The sequence below is a fragment of the Heterodontus francisci genome, chromosome 10, assembly GCF_036365525.1.
Source record: "Heterodontus francisci isolate sHetFra1 chromosome 10, sHetFra1.hap1, whole genome shotgun sequence".
Taxonomy (NCBI): domain Eukaryota; kingdom Metazoa; phylum Chordata; class Chondrichthyes; order Heterodontiformes; family Heterodontidae; genus Heterodontus; species Heterodontus francisci.
The window spans coordinates 125,496,728-125,517,468 of record NC_090380.1 but is presented as its reverse complement, the minus strand read 5'-3'; the positions used below and the strand labels follow the sequence as shown (position 1 = coordinate 125,517,468).

At 46.9% G+C, this 20,741-nt stretch overlaps 1 protein-coding gene across 1 annotated transcript in view; it reads right to left on the bottom strand.

Annotated features, from left to right (window-relative positions):
* cryaa (crystallin, alpha A) overlaps positions 1–20,741 on the bottom strand; it is a 119,264-nt gene that overhangs the window by 9,018 nt on the left and 89,505 nt on the right. The window contains exon 2 of the mRNA XM_068040080.1: positions 15,935–16,057. Coding sequence (XP_067896181.1) covers positions 15,935–16,057 — 123 coding nt within the window. The remainder of the gene's footprint in view (positions 1–15,934; positions 16,058–20,741) is intronic.

Below are 20,741 nucleotides of genomic sequence, written 5' to 3'. Positions count from 1 at the left end.
CCTCGCACCCTTTTTAAACAATGGTACAATGTTCGCAGACGTCCAATCCTCTGGTGCCTCACCTGTATGTAGTGAGGATTTGAAGATGATCCTCAGTGCATCCGCTATTTCCTCCCTGGCTTCCTTTAACAACCTGGGATGCAATCCAGCCGGCCCTGGCGATTTATCCACTTTCAAGGATGTCAGACCCTCTAGTACTTCCTCTCTCATTTTGCTTATCATATCTAATATTTCACATTCATCCTCTTTAATACAGTGTCTGCATCAACCCTCTCCTTTGTGAAGATAGAGACAAAAAACTCATTAAGAACCATGCCACATCTTCTGCATCCACGTGTAAGTTCCCTTGTATATCTCTGATAGGCCCTAACCTTTCTTTAGTTAGCCTCTTGCTCTTAAAGTACTGATAAAACGTCTTTGGGTTTTCCTGAATTTTACCTGCCAATAATTTTTCATGTCCTCTCTTTGCTTTTCTAATTTCCTTTTTTACTTCACCCCTGCACTTTCTATACTCCTCTTGGCTTTCTAAAGTATTAAGTTTTTTTGTGATTGTCATAAGCTTTCTTTTTCTGCTTCAACATACCCTGTAAGCCTCTAGATAACCAGGGGACTCTAGATTTGACCGTACCACCCTTTATCTTTATGGGGACATGCCTACACTGAGCCTGTAGAATCTCGCTTTTGAATGCCTCCCACTGGTTTGCCAATGATTTTCCTTCAAGTAGCTGTATCCAGTCCACTTTCGCCAGATCACCACTCAGTTTTGTAAAAATTTCCCTTCCCCCACTTTAGAACTTTTACTCCTGTCTTATCTTTGTCCTTTTCCCTGATTATGCTAAAACTAACTGTATCACGATCACTATCTCCAAAATGGTCACCCACTGTTACTTCATCTACTTGCCCGAAGACTAAATCTAGAATTGTGCCCCCTCTCATTGCAGTTCAAGAATTTTGTGCCCTCTGTGCCCTTCACACTGTTTGTATCCCAGTTGATATCAAGGTAGTTGAAATCCCCAACTATTATTGCCCTATAGTTTTTGCACTCAGAAATTATCTCCCTCTCACTATTTGGGGGTCTATAATACACTCCTAGTAGTGTGGCTGCCCCATTTTTATTTCTGATCTCCACCCATATGGCCTCATTTGATGATTCATTTAGCATATCATCCCTCCTCACAGCCGTTATTGATTCCTTAACCAATAATGCTACATCCCCTCCTTTTTTATCCCCCTCTCTATCCCACCTGAAAACTCTATATCTAGGTATGTTGAGCTGCCATTCTTGCCCCTCTTTAAGCCAAGTTTCCGTTATAGCAATGAGATCGTGTTGCCCTCAGCTCATTGGCTTTATTTACTATACTCCTTACATTTATAAATACTTTTTAACACTGCCAAATTCCTGTGCTGCATACTTTTTAACTTTTGCTTCTTCTGTCTTTCAGAGTCACTCGCTAATTTTCTGCCTCCTGTTCTCTGCTCTGAATCTGTCCTATCTGAAACTGCCCTCAGGTTCCCATCCCCCTGTCAATCTAGTTTAAACCATCCCCAACAGCACTAGCAAACCTTCCTGTGAGGATATTTGTCCCAGTCCTATTCAGGTGTAGACCATGCAGAGGTCAGTGACAGTCCTGTGGACAGTAGCTTGATGTTCGGTGGTGGGGTCATGGTCCAGGAGGAAGTAGGAAGAAGTGTCTGAGAGTTGGCACTGAGCCTCTGCAAGGTAGAGGTCAGTATGCCAGACAACAACAGCACCACCCTTATCTGCAGGTTTGATGACAATGTCGGGGTTAGACCTGAGAGAATGGAGTGCGGCACGTTCAGAGGGGGGCAGGTTAGAGTGAGTGAGGGGGCAGAGAAATTGAGACGGCAGATGTTTCGCCGACTGTTTTCAATGAAAAGATCAAGAGCGGGTAAGAGGCCAGAGGGAGGGGTCCAGGTAGAGGGAGAATGCTGGAGGCGGGTGAATGGGTCTACTGGTCGGGGGGAGGACTCCTGGACAAAGAAGTGAGCGCGGAGGCAGAGGCGACGGAAGAAGAGCTCAACGTCATGCCGAGCACGAAATTCATTGAGGTGGGGGTGTAAGTGGATAAAACTGAGACCTTTGCTGAGTACAGAATGTTCAGCGTCAGAGAGAGGGAGGTCAGGGGTTATACTGAATACCCGGCAAGGGGTCAGATCAGAAGGGGTGGGGTCAGAGAGAAGTGAATGGGAAGAAGGATCTGGAGGGGCATTAGTCCCCATCAGCTGCTGGAGCTTGTGTTCCTTATCACCTGAAAGGAAGAAAAAAAGCTTTTTATTAATGCATCGGATAAGATGAAGGATGAAATGAAACTACGAAGTAGAACAGCTTTGAGATAAGGTGAGGCGGTGCTTCTGGAGAGAGAGGTTCAGTGTGTACATGTGGCGGTGCATGGCACTGAGTGTGGATCTCAGGATGTGGCGAGAACAGCAGTCCGAGGAACGTTGTATTTCGCAGAGATACCTATAATCCTGGGTGGATTCAAAACACAAAGGATGAAACATCAGTTGGAATCCACGTGGAATAAGTCGGACCCGGAGACAGTCACTGAGGAAGGAGATGTAGCTGTAAAAATGAGTTTTGGTAGACACTTTATCAAACACCAGGAGGGAAATAGAAAGTAATGAAGGTGAACAAGGTAAAAGAGACAAACGAAAATTCTGTTGGAGAGATGAACAGAACTTCTTCAAGGTAGGCATTCCTGGAAGAGATGTGGCAGTGAATTAAACACTAAAATAAAAGCAAAATACTGCGGATGCTGGAAATCTGATGGTCTTACACTCCTGTGTTCGTCGAGGTCCCTCTAACCCCCCTCATAGAATTAGTATCTGGGGAGATCCATTTAATCTCTCTCTTACAGTCCTCTGTCTGGGAAGTTCTCTTTCACCTCTAACATGCACTCTGTGATCGGAGGTGGCCGCTCCATCCCCTCTTTCACACTGCAATAGATTGGAGGCCCATTTAAGGTACTTGGGAAAAGAGCCACAGCTGAGATGTGGAGAATTCTTTTTATGCAGTGAGTTGTTGTGATCTGGAATGTGCTGCCTGAAAGAACGGTGGAAGCAGATTCAATAATAACTTTCAAAAGGGAATTGGATAAATATTTGAAGGAGAAAAATTTTTGGCCTGTGGGGAAAGAGCAGGGGAATGGGACTAATTGTATAACTCTTTCAGTAAGATGGCACAGGCTTAATGGGCCAAATGGTCTCCTTATGTGTTGTCTCATTCTATAAGATCCAGCATGTATTTATAACAGTTAACCTGTCTATATCTCTTTGCAGCCTCTCTACATCCTCCCCACAGTTTATCTTTCCACCCAGCTTTGTATCATCAACAAACTTAGATACCTTACTCTCTGACTCTTCATCTAAGTCATTAATATAGAGTGTAAATAGCTGAGCCGCCAGCACTGATCCTTGCGGCACCCCACTATTCACTGCTTGCCAACTTGAAAATGTCCCATTCATGCCCACTTGTTCCTTCCTGTCCATTAACCAATCTCCTATCCATGCTAATATATTACCCTTAACACCATGAGACCTTATCTTGCCTATTAACTTTTTGTGTGGCACCTTATTGAATGCCTTTTGAAAATCCAGGTATACTACATCTACTGGTTCCCCTTTATCTACCCTACTAGATACATCCTCAAAAAACTCTAATAAATTTGTCAAACAGGGTTTCCCTTTACTAAAACCATGCTGACTTGTTCTAATCATACTGTGCTTTTCGAAGTGCATTGTTAAGATTTTCTTAATAATAGATTCCAACATTTTCCCAGCAACTGATGTTACGCTAACTGGCCTGTAGTTCCCTGTTTTCTCTCTCCTTCCTTTCTTAAAAAGTGTTGTAACATTTGGTAAGTGAGAGAAATTGACGGAGCAAGGGAAGAGCTGCTGTTCTAGTCTTACACAAGAGACAGAGACATGAGAGATCTAGAGGAATTCATTAGGTGAGCAACTGAAAGCAGAGATTTGAAAAGAGCGGGAGTGAGAGTCAGAGCGGAGCAAGATCGGCTGTCCCAGGAGTGAAGTGACATCACAGGATAAGGAGTCACGTGGGGTGAGCTTTCCAGTAAACTTTTAATTTAATCTAAATTAATCAACTGTAAAGTTAAGCTAGATTGATTAATTAGTACAAATACTAGAAAACTGATGCCAATTTTGTAATTTATCATATAATTACAATCAGTACTCAATTAATCAGATCCAGGAGATAAAGTTAACATTAAATAAGAAGGGATAGTAACACTAAGGATTTGAGAATTTTTCCAGAAATTTAAATTGAAAGTTTTTAGATAACATTTCAGTTAATCTCCCTATAAAATACAATGACATCTGGATTGTTTGGCTCCATTCTAAATGGAAAGGTTTTAGAATTATCTGATGCTACAATGTAGTCAGTCACAATACTGAAAGAGAAGCAGCTGATTAGTGATAGCTGGTCAGTCTTTATTTAAGTCATAAGTTAAATAGTCTAATAAATACAGGCATGGCAGGGCAGCTGAGACCCATTGAGTGTGCATCCTGTTCCATGTGGGAACTCCAGGACACTTCTCGTGTCCTGGATAACCATATCATCAGCTCCAGCAGTTTGAGCTCCGGATTTCGGAGCTTGAGCAGCAGCTGTACACATCTGTAAATATGAGTTTCATGAATAGTATGATTATAGATGCGATCACCCCACAGCTTAAAGGTATACAGACTGCCAGACAGTCAAGGAGGACCAGACAAGTAGTGCAGGAGTCCTCTGAGTACATCTTGCTCTCTAACCAGTATTCCATTCTGAATACTGGCGAGAGTGATGGTTCTTCTGGGGAGTGCAGCAAGAGCCAAGTCCATTGCACCATGGCTAGGTCAGCTGTACTGGGGGAGCCAGAGGAAGATTGGGAAATCAATAGTAATAGGAGATTTGACAGTTAAGGGAACAGACAGGTGTTTCTGTGGCGGCACACGTGAATCCAGGATGCTGTGTTGCCTCCCTGGTTCCAGGGTCAAGGATGTCACTGAACGGCTGCAGAGCATCCTGAGGGGGGAGGGTGAACAGCCAGCAGTCGTGGTCCTATCAATACCAATGACATAGGTAGAAAGATGGATGAGGTCTGCAGGCAGAATTTTGGGAGCTAAGTAAGAAATTAGTAGGCAGGACCTCAAAAGTAGTCTCTTTTTTTCTCTTTTGGGCCTCCTTATCTCGAGAGACAATGGATACGCGCCTGGAGGTGGTCAGTGGTTTGTGAAGTACTCAAAAGTAGTAATCTCTGGATTACTCCCACTACTATGTGCAAGTGAGTATAGAAATAGGAGGATAGAACAGATGAATGCATGGCTGGAGAGATGGTGCAGAAGGGAGGTCTTTAGCTTACTGGGACATTGGGACTGGTTCTGGGGGAGATGGGACCTGTAAAGGCCGCATGGGTTGCACCTGAACAGAGCCAGGACCAATGTCCTTGAGGGACGATTTGCTAGTGCTATTGGGGAGGGTTTAAACTAACTTAGCAGAGTATGGGAACAAGGAGGTAAATTTTGAGAGGAAAACCAAGGTGCACAGAGATTTGGGAAAGACAGATTGCACTAGAGTAGACAATAGTGAGGTATTAGCTGGGGTCAGAGTAAATGAGAATGAAATAAGGTCCAAATTGAGTTTACTATGCATGCATGTGTTGTAAGGCTAAGTAAGGTTGGTGAACTGCAGGCGCAGATAGCCACATGGAAATATGATGTTGTGGCTATAACAGAAACCTGGCTCAAAAAAGGGCAGGACTGGATATAAATATTCCTGGATACAAAATGTTCAGGGAAGGAAAGAAAGGAGGTGGGGTAGCAGAATTAATTAAGGAAAACATTACAGTGCTGGAGAGAAAGGATGTCCTTGAGGGGTCAAGGACAGAACCTATTTGGTTAGAGCTAAGAAACAACAGAGGTGTCATTACACTACTGGCTGTATTCTATAGGCCACCAACTGGTGGGAAAGATATAGAGGAGAAAATCTGCAAGGAAATTACAGAGAGGTGCAAGAATAATAGAGTAGTTATAATGGGAGACTTCAGTTATCCTAATATAGAATGGGATAGTAATAATGTATAGGACAGAGAGAAGAAGAGTTTATGAAGTATGTCCAGGAGAATTTTCTAGGTCAGTATGTTTCCAGTCCAACAAGGAAGGAGGCATTGCTGGATCTGGTTTTTTTTATTCATTCACGGGATGTGGGCGTCACTGGCCAGGCCAGCATTTATTGCCCATCCCTAATTGCCCTCGAGAAGGTGGTGGTGAGCTGCCTTCTTGAACCGCTGCAGTCCATGTGGGGTAGGTACACCCACAGTGCTGTGAGGAAGGGAGTTCCAGGATTTTGACCCAGCGACAGTGAAGGAACGGCGATATAGTTCCAAGTCAGAATGGTGTGTGACTTGGAGGGGAACTTGCCGGTGGTGATGTTCCCATGTATTTGCTGCCCTTGTCCTTCTAGTTAGTAGAGATCGCGGGTTTGGAAGGTGCTGTCTAAGGAGCCTTGGTGCATTGCTGTAATGCATCTTGTAGATGGTACACACTGCTGCCACTGTACGTCGGTGGTGGAGGGAGTGAATGTTTGTGGATGGGGTGCCAATCAAGCGGGCTGCTTTGTCCTGGATGGTGTCGAGCTTCTTGAGTGTTCTTGGAGCTGCACCCATCCAGGCAAGTGGAGAGTATTCCATCACACTCCTGACTTGTGCCTTGTAGATGGTGGACAGGCTTTGGGGAGTCAGGAGGTGAGTTACTCGCCTCAGGATTCCTAGCCTCTGACCTGCTCTTGTAGCCATGGTATTTATATGGCTATTCCAGTTCAGTTTCTGGTCAATGGTAACCCCCAGGATGTGGATAGTGGGGGATTCAGCGATGGTAATGCCATTGAATGTCAATGGGAGATGGTTAGATTCTCTCTTGTTGGAGATGGTCATTGCCTGGCACTTGTGTGGCGCGAATGTTACTTGCCACTTATCAGCCCAAGCCTGGAGATTGTCCAGGTCTTGCTACATTTCTACACGGACTGCTTCAGTATCTGAGGAGTCACGAATGGTGCTGAACATTGTGCAATCATCAGCGAACATCCCCACTTCTGACCTTATGATTGAAGGAAAGCCATTGATGAAGCATCTGAAGATGGTTGGGCCTAGGACACTACCCTGAGGAGCTCCTGCAGTGATGTCCTGGAGCTCAGATGATTGACCTCCGACAACCACAACCATCTTTCTTTGCGCTAGGTATGACTCCAGCCAGCTGAGGGTTTTCCCCCTGATTCTCATTGACCTCAGTTTTGCTAGGGCTCCTTGATGCCATACTCGGTCAAATGCTGCCTTGATGTCAAGGGCAGTCACTCTCACCTCACCTCTTGAATGAGGTTCTGTGAATTAGGTGCACTGAGACCTGCTGAGTCTGGTGAGAAGGAGTTTTAAGGGTTAATTTCTATATAAAGTCTAATTTTTCTTCAATTTAGCAATTAACTAAAAATTACTCCTTAAGTTAAGAGAAGTTACGTTTTATTTCAGGCTTAAAACAGGGGTATACAAGCTCTCTGGGTTCAGCTGCTGCCATACCGTAACTGTAAAAACTATTTATTGCAATTAGAATAACTATAATAACCTATGACTTCAATCTGCATATAGACTGGGTAAACCTGAAGAGCACTAATGCTGCAGAAGTCGAGAGTCGAGTTTCTGGAGTGTATGTTGAGGAACCGAATAGAGAACTGGCTATTTTGGATCTAGTATTATATAATGAGAAAGGGCTAATTAATAATCCTGTGTAAAAGAACCTTTAGGGATGAGTGACCATAATATGGTTTTACTTTCTGTTTGAAAGTGAGGTAGTTTAATGTGAAGCCAGGGTGTTGAGAACAGGCCATCCTAGACTGGGTATTGTGTAATGAGAGAGGAATAATGACAATCTAGTGGTGCGTGACCCCTTGGGGATGAGCGACCATAATATGATAGAATTCTTCATCAAGATGGAGAGTGACGTAGTTGATTCTGAGACTAGGGTCCTGAATCTTAGTAAAGGAAACTACGAAGGTGTGAGGCGCGAGTTGGCTATGACGGATTGGGAAACATTACTTAAAGGGATGACAGTGGATAGGCAATGGCAAACATTTAAAGAGCACATGGATGAACTGCAACAATTGTTTATCCCTGTCTGGCGCAAAAGTAAAACGGGAAAGGTAGCCAAACGATGGCTTACAAGGGAAAATAGGAAATAGCATTAGATCCAAGGAAGAGGCATATAAATTTGTCAGGAAAAATCAACAGAACTGAGGATTGGGAGCAGTTTAGAATTCAGCAAAGGAGGACCAAGGGATTGATTAAGAAGGGGAAAATAGAGTACGAGAGCAAGCTTGTGGGGAACATAAAAACTGACTGTAAAAGTTTCTATAGGTATGTGCAGAGAAAAAGATTAGTGAAGACAAATGTAGATCCCTTACAGTCAGAAACAGGGGAATTTATTATGGGGAGTTAAGAAATGGCTGAGCAACTAAATGCATAGTTTGGTTCTATCTTCACAAAGGAGGACACAAATATCATACCAGAAATGTTGGGGAACACAGGGCTTAGTGAGAGAGAGGAACTGAAAGAAATCAGTATTAGTAGAGAAATGGTGTTGGGGAAATTGATGGGATGGAAGGTCGATAAATCCCCAGGGCCTGATGGTCTACATCCCAGAGTACTTAAGGAAGTGGCCCTAGAAATAGTGGATGCATTGGTGGTCATTTCTGGTATGATATTTGTGTCCTCCTTTGTGAAGACAGAACCAAAGTATGCATTTAGTTGGTCAGCCATTTCTTTACTCCCCATAATAAGTTCCCCTGTTTCTGACTGCCAGGGACCTTACTGATCTGATTGGGCATAGTCAACATGGATTTATGAATGGGAAATCATGTTTGACGAACCTGTTGGAGTTTTTTGAGGATGTTACAAACAGAATTGATAAAGGAAAGTCTGTGGACGTAGTATACTTGGATTTTCAGAAGGCTTTTGCTATGGTTGCTAAATTTGCAGAGGACACAAAGATAAGTAGGAAGGTAAGTGGTCAAGAGGCCATAAAGAGCCTACAAAGGGATTTAGATAGGTTACGTGAATGGGTAAAAATTTGGCAAATGGAGTATAATGTGGGAAAATGTGAACTTATCTACATTGGCAGGAAGAATAGAAAAGCAGAATATTATTTAAATGAAGAGAGATTGCAGAATTCAGTGGTGCAGAGGGATCTGCGTGTCCTGGTACATGAATCACAGCAAGTTAGTATGCAGATACAGCAAGTGATTAGGAAGGCAAATGGAATGTTATCATTTATTGCAAAGGGAACAGTGTATAAAAGTAGGGTAGTTTTGCTACAGCTGTACAGGGCATTGGGGAGACCACATCTGGAGGACTGTGGACAGATTTGGTCTCCTTGTATGAAAAAGGATATAAGCAGTTAAGAGAAGTTTCACTGGACTGATTCCTGGGATGAAGTGGTTGTCTTGTGAGGAATGGTTGAGCAGGTTGGGTCTATACTCATTGGGGTTTAGAAGAATGAGAGGTGATCTCATTGAAAAATATAAGATCCTGAGAGGACTTGACAGGGTAGATGCTGGAAGGATGTTTCCACTCATAGGCAAGACTAGAACTAGGAGACACAGATTAAAAATAAGGGGTGTCCCATTTAAGATGGAGATGAGGAGATATTTTTTTCTCTCACAGGGTTGTCAGTGTTTGGAATTTTCTTCCTCAGAGAGCAGCGGAGGCTGGGTCATTGAATTTATTCAAGGCTGAGTTAGACAGATTTTTGATAAACAAGGGAGTTAAGTGTTATGGGGGGAAACAGGAAAGTGGAGTTGAGGTCACGTTCTGATTAGCAATAATCTTATTGAATGGTAGAGCAGGCTCGAAGGGCCAAATAGCCTACTCCTGCTGATAATTCCTATGTCCATATGTATGTTAGTACTTTTTTTAATTCATTCATGGGATGTGGGCGTCGCTGGCCAGTCCAGCATTTATTGCCCATCTCTAATTGCCCTTGAGAAGGTGGTGGTGAGCTGCCTTCTTGAACCGCTGCAGTCCATGTGGGGTAGGTACACCCACAGTGCTGTTAGGAAGGGAGTTCCAGGATTTTGACCCAGTGACAGTGAAGGAACGGCGATATAGTTCCAAGTCAGGATGGTGTGTGACTTGGAGGGGAACTTGCAGATGGTGGTGTTCCCATGCATTTGCTGCACTTGTCCTTCTAGTTGGTAGAGGTCGCAGGTTTGGAAGGTGCTGTCTAAGGAGCCTTGGTGCGTTGCTGCAGTGCATCTTGTAGATGGTACACACTGCTGCCACTGTGCGTTGGTTGTGGAGGCAGTGAATGTTTGTGGATGGGGTGACAATCAAGTGGGCTGCTTTGTCCTGGATGGTGTCGAGCTTCTTGAGTGTTGTTGGATTTGCACCCATCCAGGCAAGTGTAGAGTATTCCATCACACTCCTGACTTGTGCCTTGTAGATGTGGACAGGCGTATATGAATGATAGGGTATTTTTATTTATTTAGAGATACAGCACTGAAACAGGCCCTTCGGCCCACTGAGTCTGTGCTGACCAACAACCACCCATTTTATACTAATCCTACATTAACCCCATATTCTCTACCACATCCTCACCATTCTCCTACCACCCACCTACACTAGGGGCAATTTACAATGGCCAATTTACCTATCAACCTGCAAGTCTTTGGCTGTGGGAGGAAACTGGAGCACCCGGCAGAAACCCACGCGGGTTTCACAGGGAGAACTTGCAAACTCCACACAGGCAGTACCCAGAACTGAACCTGGGTCACTGGAGCTGCGAGGCTGCGGTGCTAACCACTGCGCCACTGTGCCGGGTATGATAGGGTAGATAGAGAGAAAGTATTTCCTCTGGTGGGAGAATCCAGAGTCAGAGGTAGAACCTTAAACGTAGACCAAAGCCATTCAAGGGTCATATCAGGAAGCACTTCACATAAATGGGAGTGGACACAGAGAAATATCTGTTCATAGAAGTACCATGGGATGTTCAGCACACATTCTCCTGAAAGCCAGTCCAGAGCTGTAGCCCCAAGTTGATTTGTGGCTGAACTATCTCCAGGCACTTTGAACCCATACCTAGGCCTCTTCTACACTCTGTTCTCCATGTAAAACCTGGCTTACCTGCAGAGGCTGTTAGCTGCTTCAAAGGTAAATTCAATACTAAGTCTTCTACAAATTCACGAGGTGCTGCAGCAATCCTGCACTTTACTTCCATCTCAGGGCAACTTATCCAAGGATAGGTAGAAACATAGAAACATAGAAAATAGGAGCAGGAGTAGGCCATTCAGCCCTTCGAGCCTGCTCCACCATTCATTATGATCATGGCTGATCATCCAACTCAGTAACCTGTTCTTTTGCCCCATACCCTTTGATCCCTTTAGACCCAAGAGCTATATCTAACTCCTTCGTGAAAACATACAATGTTTTGGCCTCAACTGCTTTCTGTGCTAGCAAATTCCACAGGCTCACCACTCTCTGGGTGAAGAAATTTCTCCTCATCTCAGTCCTGCAAGGTTTATCCCGCATCCTTAGACAATGACCCCTGGTTCTGGACTCCCCCACCATCGGGAACATCCTTCCTGCATCTACCCTGTCAAGTCCTGTTAGAATTTTATAAATTTCGATGAGATTCCCCCCTCAGTCTGAACTCCAGTGAATATAATCCTAACTGACTCAATCTCTCCTCATACGTCAGTCCAGCCATCAAAGGAATTGGTCTGGTAAACCTTCACTGCACTCCCTCTATAGCAAGAACATCCTTCCTCAGATAAGGAGACAAAAACTGCACACAATATTCCAGGTGTGGCCTCACCCAGACCCTGTATAATTACAGCAAGACATCCCTGCTCCTGTACTCGAATCCTCTCGCTATGAAGGCCAACATACCATTTGCCTTCTTTACCGCCTGTTGCACCTGCATGCTTACCTTCAGTGACTGGTGTACGAGAACACCCAGGACACGCTGCAGATTCCCCTCTCTCAGTTTATAGCCGTTCAGATAATAATCTGCCTTCCTGTTTTTGCTACCAAAGTGGATAACCTCACATTTATCCACATACAGCATCTGCCATGCATGTGCCCACTCACTCAACTTGTCCAAATCACCCTGAAGCCTCTCTGCATCCTCCTCACAACTCACCCTTCCACCTAGTTTTGTGTCATCTGCAAGTTTGGAGATATTACATTTAGTTCCCTCATCTAAATCATTGACATATATTGTGAATAGCTGGGGTCCGAGCACCGATCCCTGCGGTACCCCACTAGTCACTGCCTGCCATTCGGAAAGACCCATTTATTCCTACTCTTTGTTTCCTGCCTGCCAACCAGTTCTCTATCCATCACAATACACTACCCCCAATCCCATGCGCTTTAATTTTACATGCTAATCTGTTTTGTGGGACTTTGTCGAAAGCCTTCTGAAAGTCCAAATAAACCACATCCACTGGCTCCCCCTCATCAACTCGACTAGTTACATCATCGAAGAATTCTAGTAGATTTGTCAAGCATGATTTCCCTTTCGTAAATCCATGCTGACTCTGTCTGATTCTACCACTGTTCTCTAAGTGCTCTGCTATAAAATCTTTGATAATGGACTCTAGAATTTTCCCCACTACCGACGTCAGGCTGACTGGTCTATAATTCCCTGTTGTCTCTCTACCTCCCTTTTTAAATACCTCCCTTTTTAAATAGTGGGGTTACATTAGCTACCCTCAAATCTGTAGGAACTGTTCCAGAGTCTATAGAATCTTGGAAGATGACCACCAATGCATCCACTATTTCTAGGGCCACTTCCTTAAGTACTCTGGGATGTAGATTATCAGGCCCTGGGGATTTATCGGCCTTCAATCCCATCAATTTCCCCAACACCATTTCTCTACTCAGACTGATTTCTTTCAGTTCCTCTCTCTCACTAAACCCTGTGTTCCCCAACATTTCTGGTATAATATTTGTGTCCTGCTTTGTGAAGACAGAACCAAAGTATGCATTTAGTTGGTCAGCCATTTCTTTGTTCCCCATAATGAATTCCCCTGTTTCTGACTGTAAGGGACCTACATTTGTCTTCACTAATCTTTTTCTCTTCACATACCTATAGAAACTTTTACAGACAGTTTTTATGTTCCCCGCAAGCTTGCTCTCGTACTCTATTTTCCCCTTCTTAATCAATCCCTTGGGCCTCCTTTGCTGAATTCTAAACTGCTCCCAATCCTCAGGTGTTGTTTTTTCTGGCAAATTTATATGCCTCTTCCTTGGATCTAATGCTATCGCTAATTTCCCTTGTAAGCCATGGTTTGGCTCCCTTTCCCATTTTACTTTTGCGCCAGACAGGGATAAACAATTGTTGCAGTTCAGCCATGCACTCTTTAAATGTTTGCCATTGCCTGTCCACCGTCATCCCTTTAAGTAACGTTTCCCAATCCATCATAGCCAACTCGCGCCTCATACCTTCGTAGTTTCCTTTATTAAGATTCAGGACCCTAGTCTCAGAATCAACTACGTCACTCTCCATCTTGTTGAAGAATTCTATCATGTTATGGTCGCTTGTCCCCAAGGGGTCTTGCACAACTAGATTGTCAATTATTCCTCTCTCATTACACAATACCCAGTCTAGGATGGTCTGTTCTCTAGTTGCTTCCTCAACGTATTGGTCCAGAAAACCATCCCGTATACACTCCATGAATTCCTCCTCTACGGTATTGTGACTAATTTGTTTTGCCCAATCTATATGCAGATTAAAGTCACCCATAATTACGGATGCTCCTTTATCACATGCATCTCTAATTTCCTGTTTAATGCCATTCCCAACATCGCCACTACAGTTTGGGGATCTATATACAACCCCCACTAACGTTTTTTGCCTCTTAGTGTTTCTCGGCTCTACCCATACAGATTCCACATTGTCAGAGCTAATATCTTTCCCCACTATTGCGTTAATTTCCTCTTTAACCAGCAATGCAACTCCACCGCCTTTTGCTTTTTGTCTGTCCTTCCTAAATACTGAATACCTCTCGATGTTTATTTCCCATCCCTGGTCACCTTGCAGCCATGTCTCCGTAATCCCGACTATATCATACCCGTTTCCATCTATTTGCGTGATTAATTCATCCACTTTATTGTGAATGCTCTGCACGTTAAGACACAAAGCCTTAAGGCTTGTCTTTTTAACATTACTTGTCCCCTTCCCACTATTTTTCACTGTGGCCCTGTTTGATTCTGGCCCTTGATTTCTCTGCCTATCACTTTTCTTATTCCCTTTACTGTCTTTTGTTCTTGTCTTTGATCCCCCCTCCTCTCACTACTTACAAAGGTTCCCATCCCCCTGCCATTTTAGTTTAAACCCTCCCCAACCACTCTAGCAAATACTCCCCCTAGGACATCAATCCCGGTCCTGCCCAGGTGTAACCCGTCCAGTTTGTACTGGTCCCACCTCCCCCAGAACCGGTCCTAATGCCCCAGGAATCTAAAACCCTCCCCCTCACACCATCTCTTCAGCCACACATTCATCCGATATATCCTGCTATTTCTACTCTGACTAGCACGTGGCACTGGTAGTAATCCGGAGATCACTACCTTTGAGGTCCTACTTTTCAACTTACTTCCTAGCTCCCTATATTCTGCTTTTAGAACCTCATCCTTTTCTTTACCTATGTTGTTTGTACCAATGTGTACCACGACCATTGGCTGTTCACCCTCCCCCTTTAGAATGTCCTGCAACCGCTCTGAGTCATCCTTGACCCTAGCAACAGGGAGGCAACATACCATCCTGGAGTCTCTTTTGCAGCCACAGAAATACCTATTTATTCCCCTTACAATTGAATCCCCTATAGCTATTGCATTCCCACATTTTTTACTCCTCCCCTGTGCAGCAGAGCCAACCGTGGTGCAATGAATTGGGCTGTTGCTGCTTTCCCCTGAGAGGCCATTCCTCCCAACAGTATCCAAAGCAGTATACCTGTTTTGCAGGTGAATAGCCACAGGAGATTCCTGCACTGCCTGCCTAGTCCTCTTGCTCTGCCTGGTGGTCACCCATTCCCTTCCTGCCTGTGGGGTCTGAGCCTGCGGTGTGACCATCTCTCTATACGTGCTATCCACGATACTCTCCGCCTCGCCACGAATTCTTACCTTCCGGGAGCGGAGCGGAGAGGAACAGAGCGGACCTGTGGGGAGAACGCCGAGAGCAGAACCCATAAATTGACCCCGAGAATCGAGGCCCAGTCTCTTACCTCCGGGAGCGGAGTGGAAAGGAGTTCTTCCAGCGCACCGGAGTTTTGAAAAAAAAAGACAACTAGGTAGAAAGTTAAAAAACAGGACCTCGAGGGTTGTAATCTCGGGATTACTCCCTGTGCCACGTGCCAGTGAGGCTAGAAATAAGAAGATAGTGCAGCTAAACACGTGGCTGAACAGCTGGTGTAGAAGGGAGGGTTTCAGATATCTGGACCATTGGGATCTCCTCCGAGACAGGTGGGACCTGTACAAGAAGGACGGGTTGCATCTAAACTGGAGGGGCACAAATATCCTGGCTGCGAGGTTTGCTAGCGTCACTCGGGAGGGTTTAAACTAGTGTGGCAGGGGGGTGGGAACCAGAGCAGTAGGACAGCAAGTGAAATAACTGAGGGGGAACTCGTGAATAAGGCCAGTAGGACTAAGAGGAAGAGCAGGCAGGGAGATGTTGCTGAGCAGAGTGGGAGTGGTGGTCTGAAGTGCTGTGAGTTCAGCCACTGGACTGTGGGAGCAGCCAAGCTTCTTGTGACCAATGAGTGAGTGATATTGGCCATAGCAGTCAGGTTAGGAGACATCGCCACTTCTCAATGACATTTGGGGAAAGGTGATCTAAGGACAGGAGAAAAATCTCAAGATTGAGGCCATAAACCCACCTGTCGTTCTGAGTGTTTCCCATGAATCTCCACATAGTCATCAACAACCTTGACACTTAGATCCTCGGGTGAGAAATGTTTGACATTCAGGTTAATCATAAATCTGTCCTTCTCAGAGCGCACCTGAAAGACAATATTCATAGCCAGTAGCACATACCACACACAGTAGTCCCAGTTCCACCCGGGAAGTTTATAGGAGAAAGATGCTCTGTCCCATCCTTTCATAATTTTAAACACTTCTGCCGTATCGCCCCATAATTTACACTTCACCAGAGTTAGCAATGAGGAAAATCATTCAATATCCATAGAAAATATTGCACGTACAACATGGAAACAAACCTTTCAGCCCAACCAGTCTGTGCTGTCGTTTACCCGCCACATGAACAAGTTGTTCCAATCACATTTACCCACCTTATTCCAATATCACTTCAGCATCTTCTCCAATATCCACCTAAGCTAATCTATTCTGCAGTGTTAACAGTTTCTGACTCAACCACTAACCCTTGAAATAAATTCCACAGCCTCATAACTGTCAGTGTGAAGAATTTCTCCTGCACTCTATTCTAAATATCTTACATTTAATCTTGTATCACTGGGCCCTGGTTTTTGACCCCTTAACAACTGAGAATATTTTGCTTCTATCTGCTCTGTCCCATCCTTTCATAATTTTTAATCCTTCAGTCATATCACTCCATAACTTGTAATGTTCTTAAAAAACATTCTTCAAGATTCTCTTTGCATTTGTATTTCCTCAGTGCAGGCAGCATTCCAGTGAATCTCTGATCCACCCACTGAAACCGTAACATTATTTCAGGAGTGAGAGAGGCCATCATGTAAAATTTCAAGATTTATAATTTGTAACGATATGACTTTACTCTGTATCAAATCCATTTTATTTTTTAAGGAAGCCTTTATACACCAGGCCCCCTTTATATATTTGTCGAAGGGGCCTTTATTCCCCAGGCCCCCCTCATATACATTTCATAAAATAACTTTATTAAAATCGAATAAATAAAACAAAACTCAAATTAAAATGTCATCCTTGGTGTTGATGATGCACTCCAGTCCCTGCGGTGCCCACTGGCTTCAAGTGTACTGGCGGACACCACATTGTCCGTCTCCAGGGACAACCGGGCATAAACATAACCTCGGAAGAGGGGCAGGCAATCAGGGAGGACGGACCCCCCGACAGCCCGCAGCCTGGACCTGTGAATTGCCACCTTGGCCAGGCCCAGGAGCAGACTGACGAGGAGACCCTCCTCTAGGCCCATGCCCCTCCGTACTGGGTGCCAAAGATCAGGAGCATGGGACTGAAGTGCAGCCAGAACTTGAGGAGCAGCCCCTTCAAATACTCAAAGAGGGGCTGCAACCTCGCACACTCCAGATATACAAGGAACACGGACTCGTCCAGGCCGCAGAAATTACAGGCGGCCTGGGAGTCCATGAACCTATTTAAAAGTCTATTGCACGGGACTGCCCTGTGCAGCACCCTCCATCCCAGGTCCCCGATGTAAAGGGGGAGCACTCCCACGTAGAGAATCCTCCATCGGGGTTTCCCCTCACTGCCAGATGGCAACACGGACTGCCAGGGCGTGTCCGGCCGGCTGACAAGGGCGAGGAAGTGGAGAGTGTGCAGGAGGACCCCATACAGGAAACCCCTCCGTGCCGTGTGGAATGGCACGAAGGGCATTTTAGTTTAGTTTAGTGATACAGCACTGAAACAGGCCCTTCGGCCCACCGAGTGTTGCTGACCATCAACCACCCATTTATACTAATCCCACACTAATCCCATATTCCTAGCACATCCCCACCTGTCCCTATATTTCCCTACCACCTACCTATACTAGGGGCAATTTATAATGGCCAATTTACCTACCAACCTGCAAGTCTTTTGGCATGTGGGAGGAAACCGGAGCACCCGGAGAAAACCCACGCAGACACAGGGAGAACTTGCAAACTCCACACAGGCAGTACCCAGAATCGAACCCGGGTCCCTGGAGCTGTGAGGCTGCGGTGCTAACCACTGCGCCACTGTGCCGCCCATTTCTGAGAGGCGGCTCGGGTTGTGCGGGCAACATCTGATTTTTTTTTTATTCATTCACAGGATGTGGGCATCGCTGGCCAGGCCAGCATTTATTGCCCATCCCTAATTGCCCTTGAGAAGGTGGTGGTGAGCTGCCTTCTTGAACCGCTGCAGTCCATGTGGGGTAGGTGCACCCACAGTGCTGTTAGGACGAGAGTTCCAGGATTTTGACCCAGCGACAGTGAAGGAACGGCGATATAGTTCCAAGTCAGGATGGCGTGTGACTTGGAGGGGAACTTGCAGGTGGTGGTGTTCCCGAGCCCCCTCGCCACCCGCAGTGAGGGGCGTCCCGGGGGGTTCAGCTACTCCTCCGCCTGCCGGTCAATCCCCGGAGTCGGCCGCCCAGACAGCCGAGGCGCTCTCCTCTGCCGGCGGGGGAGTGCCCTGACTGGAGGCGACCATGTTCCAGACTCGGAATAAATCCCGGTAAAAGACAGGCAACTCCCTCAGAGGGGCGCGGCTAACGGACTCCGCCGGGAGCTGCGTGTTATCTTGAAGGCAGTGACGCTGGCGGAAAAAATACGTTGCCAGTGCACACCATCTGGGAGGACGCTCAACGTACAGGTATCTCTGCAGGGTCTGAAGGCGGAGAGTCGCAGCCTGGGTGCGGACGCACACCAGCGACTGGCCGCCCTCCTCGATCGGGAGAATCAGGACCGCGGCAGAGACCCAGTGTTTCCTCTTGCCCCAGAAGAAATCGATGAGTTTCTTCCGGATCCTGGTGGCAAACGCAGGGAGCGGGGCCAAAGTGACCAATCGGTACCACAGCATCAAGGTTTATGACCAGCGCTTGGCCCCTGTAGGAAAGAACTCGGAGCAGTCCTGTCCAGCGCCCCAGCCGAGTGGTGACTTTCACCTGCAGCTCCTGCCAGTTTTCCGGCCAGGCTTTCTCCACCCGCCATTGACCTACCAGGAGTCCGGAACATTTCTCCCAATTGATCCATGCGGAGGACACGGCAGAAAAGGTCTGCTGGCAGTCGCGCTTCCTCCGCAAGTCAACGGGATCTGTGACCGCGAGGAGCACGTCATCGGCGTAAGCCGAGAGGACGACCCACTTGGCCGGCTCGCGCAGAGCCAATCCCGTCAACTTCCTGCAAAGCAGGCACAGGAAAGGCTCCACGCAGATGGTGTATAATTGGCCGGACATGGGGCAACCCTGACGCACTCCTCTCCCAAAGCGAAGGGGCGCCATCAAGGACCCATTAACCTTGACTAGACACTCTGTGGCGGCATATAAAACTCGGACCCGGGCCTCAAAATGCGGCCCGGGTCCGAAAGTGCGCAGAGTCTCGAAAAGATATTCATGATCCACCCTGTCGAACGCCTTCTTCTGATCGAGGGAGAGAAAGGCGACCGACTGACCAGTCCTCTGGGAAAGATGGATCAGGTCCCGGACCAGGTGGATGTTGTCCTGGATGGACCGGCTGGGACTGTGTAGGACTGGTGGAGGTGGATCATGTGGGCCAGCACGGAGCCCAGGCGGGTAGACATAGCCCGGGCAAAGATCATGTAATCCGTGCTGAGGAGGGAGACCAGACACCAGTTTTTAAGCAGGCGGAGATCGCCCCTCTTCGGCAGCAGGACGATGACTGCCCTGCGCCACGAGAGGGGCATCTCCCTGGTCGCCAGGCTTTCCCCCAGGACCCGCGCGTAATCGTCCCCCAGGACGTCCCAGAACGCCCTGAGGAACTCCACAGTCAACCCGTCCAGCCCCGGGGATTTGCCCCTCGAGAGCTGGTGGAGGGTGCCGGTCAGCTCCGCCAACGTGAGCGGAGCCTCCAATCCTTCGGTGCCCTCTGGGCTGACCTTTGGCAGGTCCTCCCACAAAACTCTGCACGTGTACTTGCTGGATGGATCCGGAGAGAACAACGCACTGTAATAAGTCCGGACCAGGAGGCCCATTCCCTCCGGATCCGTGATGGAGGATCCGTCGTCGGCCAGCAGCTCGACAAGCTGCTTACGGACCCCCCGCCATTTTTCCAGCGAGTAGAAGAAGGGTGAGGCGCGGTCCAAATCTTCCAGAATCTGGATCCGTGACCTCACGTACGCGCCTCGGGACCCTATGAGCTGCAGGTCCCTCAGCGCGCCATTCTTCTCTTTGTACGCCTGCCACAGGGCCGGGGCCGCGACGGCATGACCAAGGCGGGACTCCAAGTCAAGCACCTCCCTCTCTAGGCGCCCGATCTAGGCTTCCCGCCTCTTGGTCGACCCCTTCGCGTACTCCTGACAGAAGACATGGATGTGAGTCTTGCCCACATCCCACCATAGCCTCAAGGAGGGGAAGCCCCCCTGCTTCCTTCTCCAGTCGGCCCAGAATCGACAGAACGAGTCCCGAAATCGCTCGTCCTCCAGCAGCCGGTTGTTAAAGTGCCAGTACGCGGACCCCGCCCGCGTGCGGAGCGGTATGAACTCCGCCCACACCAGGTGGTGGTCTGAGCACGGCACCAGCCATATGGAGGCCGCCGAAACGCGGGAGACATATGCCTGCGAAAAGTAGAGGCGGTCGATTCAGGACCCTCCTCCTCCAGACCTCCACGTGAAAGCGCTGGAGGTGGGATGGAGATTCCGCCAGACACCCACCAAGTTGAGGGAGCTGATCAGTCTCCTCAACTTCTCCACAAACGCTTGGCCGCGCTGGGGACCGGAGCGATCCCCCACCTCGAGGGTACAGTTAAAATCCCCCCCGAGGATGATGCACTCGCCACTATCGATGGAGCTCAAGAG